The 4,715-nt window shown below is 56.8% G+C and overlaps 1 protein-coding gene across 1 annotated transcript; it reads right to left on the reverse strand.

Annotated features, from left to right (window-relative positions):
• Positions 1–363: 363 nt before the first annotated feature.
• On the reverse strand, positions 364–4,045 carry LOC139250601 (telomere length regulation protein TEL2 homolog). The gene is made up of 4 exons (XM_070873001.1): positions 3,914–4,045; positions 3,261–3,325; positions 2,167–2,282; positions 364–1,135 (listed from the first exon to the last, which is right to left on the reverse strand). Exons 1-4 carry the CDS (start codon positions 3,971–3,973, stop codon positions 1,032–1,034), a joined length of 345 nt encoding a protein of 114 aa, XP_070729102.1. The 5' UTR covers positions 3,974–4,045; the 3' UTR covers positions 364–1,031.
• Between the last annotated feature and the right edge of the window lie 670 nt (positions 4,046–4,715).

Consider the following 4,715-nt stretch of genomic DNA (forward strand, 5'->3'; position numbering starts at 1 on the left):
GGGGCATTCTATAACTGGCCTCAGTACCCCAGGTGCAGTTGATGCCGCGTGGGGAACAGGTCTGCGCGATCCCCCACAACCGAATAGCCTGCTGTCAGTCGCTGTTAAAATTTACACAAGAATAGCTATTTTGGCAGGTACATGAGAGCTCGGCTCCCCTCCCCCCTCCCCCCAGGACCCGCTCCCTGGCAGGGTTCTGTGGTTTCAGGAGAGATGGGAGGTGGTGTAGGGGAAACTAAAGGCTGTAGTAAGTCCAAACCAAACTCGTAAAGGGACAGTTACACAGCTTTACTGGAGAGAGAGAGAGAGAGAATGGGGCTATCTGCTGTCCCTCGCTGTACAACAAAACTCCCAACAAGTGAGTGAGAAAAAATATTTTATTCTGAAAGTGCAAGAAAGCCCACCTATGGAATATTGGGCCATGGTGCCTGCCACAGGTATTGCCACAGGCTGTGTTCACCTGGTGGGGGGGTGGGTTGGTGCTGGAAGAACATAGAGATGAACTGGGCAATTTTGCTGACCCCGGCCACTGAGGCAAACTGTGACCCCCTTTCCCCAGGGGAGATTCACCAACTCAGCACAGGAGGAGGAGGAACAAACCTGGGACTCTGTCCTCCCCCTCCCTTCCAGGTCATTGAGAATGAACAGGTTCTCAAATGTACGCACATGTTAAATATGGGATTGTGAGACCATGCTCCACTTTTCTATTGACAGTTTAACAGTGCGCCGACTCCTCAACACAACTGCTCTGCAATTGCTATCAAACATGGGAGAACCAATTACTCTGGGTTCAGACAGCTTCTCTCACCCACGACAGCCTCGCAGGACAGTCTTTTATTGGTCTCTCTGCCTCTCCCTCCGTCACACCAGCTGCATTTACCCATTCCCTGTCCCAGTCCAGGCTCCGACGGTGCCTCACACTCCAGTTCGCAGTGACCCGATTACAATGAATTGTCCTTTGCAGGTTCCAAAATGGCCGACAGGTACTGGGACCAGAACTCTCCACTTCCTCTGGGGTTGGACAGACCCCATTATTCGGGAAATACACCAAGTTTGTTCTTGAGGTTTTCCAGTAAGAGCAGGCTCTGCAGAGCCGACCTGCAGCAATCTTCATCCGGATCGTTCTCGGCGACATCTGGAGAGAGAGTGCGACATGGTGAGGCAAGGCTGTAGCGCTGGGAGACGGGCGGTGCCGTACACGGCGGGAGGCGGAGCACTGGGGATACAGCTCACACTCCACTGCTCGCTCCGCAGAGGCAGCCCTGGCCCTTAGCACAAGCCTGTGGCCAGAATTGAGGTACGGAGGGAGCAAATCCAGCCACTGCTGCAGGCACCTCAGGCCCGGAGCCCATTTCATTGGGGACCTGTAAGGCAGCACTTAGCTCGTTAGGTCTCCTACCCTCGTTGCCTGCTGGACCACCTCAAACAAAGGCGAGACAGACCGAGAGCCCACCTCCCAGGCGGTTGGTCTGCGTACCTGCAGACAGGTAAATGTTTGAATTCACTCCCCCACCTCGAGATCTCCAATCCCCACAGCAATAACTGCCCAGCCCGCTTACACCATAGATCCAATAGGAAGACAGGTCCTCGGTTTAACATCCAAAAGACGACACCTCCGACAGTGCGGAGCTTCCTCAGTACTGTTCCCCGACAATGCGGCGCGCCCTCAGTACTGCTCCCCCGACAATGCAGCGCTCCCTCAGTACTGCTCCCCCGACAATGCAGCGCTCACTCTGTACTGACCCTCCGACACCACTCCCTCAGCACTGCACTTGGGAGTGTGATCCTAGATTATGTCCTCAAGGCCCTGGAGTGGGACGTGAACCCGCAATCCTCTGACTTAGAAGTGATGGTGCTGTCCACTGAGCAAAGCTGACCCGCTCCAGAATGGGTGGATGGTTTGAGGGACCGATGGCCTCCTACACAGGGCACTATTACTATGTGGGGGGGGGGTGGGGGGGTGAAGAAGCTCGTGACGATTCAGCCTTTACACATTTACTCACCAGCCATCCTCGGTCTCTGAATGTTGTACCAGTTGTGATCCAGCTCTATGCTCTGTACCTGTTCCCACTACAATGTGAATGGAGAATGCCCAAGCTATACACACCCAGTAGGTGTGGGCTGGGTTTGACACCAAGTCCCTGAGCGGGAAGGGTAGTGTCTCACCTGCAAGCCAGAATCTCACTTCCAGGAGTTCATCCGGGACTTCAGTCAGGAGACTGTCACTGGGCACGCTCAGCAACACCGAAGAGACAGCGAACAGCGCCCCCTGCCGCACATACCTGCGAGAGCAAGGAGGGAGACTGAGAGTGGGTCAGATACCCCCCCCCCCGTCCGCCCCAGCAACTAACCAGAAAGTTGCAGCCCAAACCATTAGGGCAGAGCTGCAGTGACCAAACGTGGAGCAGCTCATCTATCTCCCACACCGACCCTGCACTTCCCCCACCCATGGGTGCCCAAAGCACCTTGTGCAAGAGCAGGGAGACCCAGGCGGGAGCTGGAAAGGCTCCAGGCGACGTGGCCACAAACCCAGGGCCGCTCCCACTGAGAGAGCACTACACTGTTGGGAGATGCTGTCTCTTGAATGAGACTCCATTGGTTTCCCTGCTCTCAGGTATCCTCGCCATTGATGGGACCAGGAAATTCCCTCCCCTCCCCCATAAAAAGGGACCTCGTGGCACCCCACTAATCCCCTTTGTGGTGGCTGGTGTGCAACGGCCACCACACATTAAAAAAATCCACGCATAGGCATTTTCTACCCTTCAATATGTAGTTCGGGATCTGGAATATTAGGTCCTTCATTGAAACACCTGTGAACTCATCCCTTTTTTGACGTGGAAGCAAGTCATCCTCGATACGAGGGACCGCCTATGATGATGGCTATTCCCCTAAACCCCACTGGGACCGAGCACCATCCAACCCCCCCACCCCGCCCCTGGCCAGCAATCGAGTGTCCTGAACAATACATACTCGTCAATCTTTGGGTAATTGCTGGAGCAGCATCGGGACTGCGATGCTCCCCATGGGTCAATAGCTCGCTCACACCCCGAGGCGCAGCTCACATGTGAACAGTGACCTTGCGTGAGGAGAGCGGGGACTCGGGAGCAGGCAAGTGGAGAAAGTCAGAGAGCAACTGACGAGAGGATGTAGTGGCAAAAAATGAAAGGGCATCAAAGCATGGACTGTAGACCCACAAACTATTCAAGGTGGGAAGGGAAGGGGTTAACCCCGAGGCCACAGGCGTTCGAGCTGCTACTTACGCGTCTGTGTGGTACCGAACAGCCCAGGTGAAATCCAGCAGAGCCTTTCCCATATGGATGGCGATCTAGGAGAGGATCAGCACACCGGCCTATTAGATTCATGTAAATACCCCGAGCCCGGCTCCCCCAGGAGGAGTTATGGGAGGTCTCCGGGTGGTCACTGCCCCACGGTTAGTGAATCTTACTGGTGCATTGACCAGGGGCAGGGAGAGTCGGCAGCAAAATCGGCTGCAGTGTCTCCTGGGCTAGGAATGGAGAAAAACGCCTCACCCGTAGACGCCCCGCACACGCTCCGCGACACGCCGCCCACCCCCATCACACAATACCCCTCCCCCACACAGAAACCCCGCCCATCCCCACCCCCGATACCCCTCCCCCACACAGAAACCCCGCCCACCGACACCCCTCACCCCCCCCCCCACAACCCGCTCACACTCTCCCTCCGTCACCGACACCCTGCACACTCCCCCAGACACCCCTCACACCCCACCCACATCCCCTCCCCACCGACATCCCGCACATTCCTCCTGACACTTTGCCTTGAATGCAGGCAGCCAGCCCTGAACTGTGCCCACACACATCATCCCAACCAAACCCCTAACCCTGCCCCCCTGCTCCCACCCCCCTGCCCCATCTTCAGCCCTGCTACATACCGGGATGTTGACCGAAAAGTACATCAGAATCGCCAGTGTGTGAATCAGACGTCCCATCATCAGAGGCTGTGCACCAAGGAAGTCAAACGCTGTCTGAGGCCTGAGGGATAAAACATCGAGTGAGGCCTGGGGAATAAAACATCGAGTGAGGCCTGAGGGATAAAACATCGAGTGAGGCCTGGGGGGGGGAGGGGGGTTACAGCAGGGAGTGAGGCTTGGGGGTGGTTACAGCAGGGAGTGAGGTCTGGAGGGGGGCGGGGTTACAGCAGGGAGTGAGGCCTGGGGGGCGCGGGGTTACAGCAGGGAGTGAGGCCTGGGGGGGGGGGGGGGGTGGGGTTACAGCAGGGAGTGAGGCCTGGGGGGGGGGGGCGGGGTTACAGCAGGGAGTGAGGTCCGGGGCAACAGCAAGACTTGAGAACCAGAGGTGAAGGTCGGAGGGTGTCAGGGTCTTCACTGAGGAGCATTAAACCCCAGCCTTCAATGTGGGGTTGGGGCTGAGGGAGGTGGGGGGGAGGGGGCATTACAGGGAAGCTGTGGGTTTGAGGTGGGCCTGGGGCTGGAGTTCAGACTAATCAGGCCCATTTGGGGTGCTCTACTCCTCCGGTTCTGGGATATTCTCCCTCTCTTCGCCACAGAATTGAGAGTTGAGCAATCTCCTTGGTCCCACTGTCTGGGACTCCCTCCCTCAGAGCCCAGCTGCAGCCAAATTTCCCGTCCCAGCTCCTCAACTCTGCTTTGCTAGTTTGCCGGTCGTCCCGCGAATTAGCCCGAGATGTGTCGGAAACATAGAAGAACTCGAGTT

Source organism: Pristiophorus japonicus, unplaced genomic scaffold (genome assembly GCF_044704955.1).
Source record: "Pristiophorus japonicus isolate sPriJap1 unplaced genomic scaffold, sPriJap1.hap1 HAP1_SCAFFOLD_3999, whole genome shotgun sequence".
Classification (NCBI taxonomy): Eukaryota; Metazoa; Chordata; class Chondrichthyes; family Pristiophoridae; genus Pristiophorus; species Pristiophorus japonicus.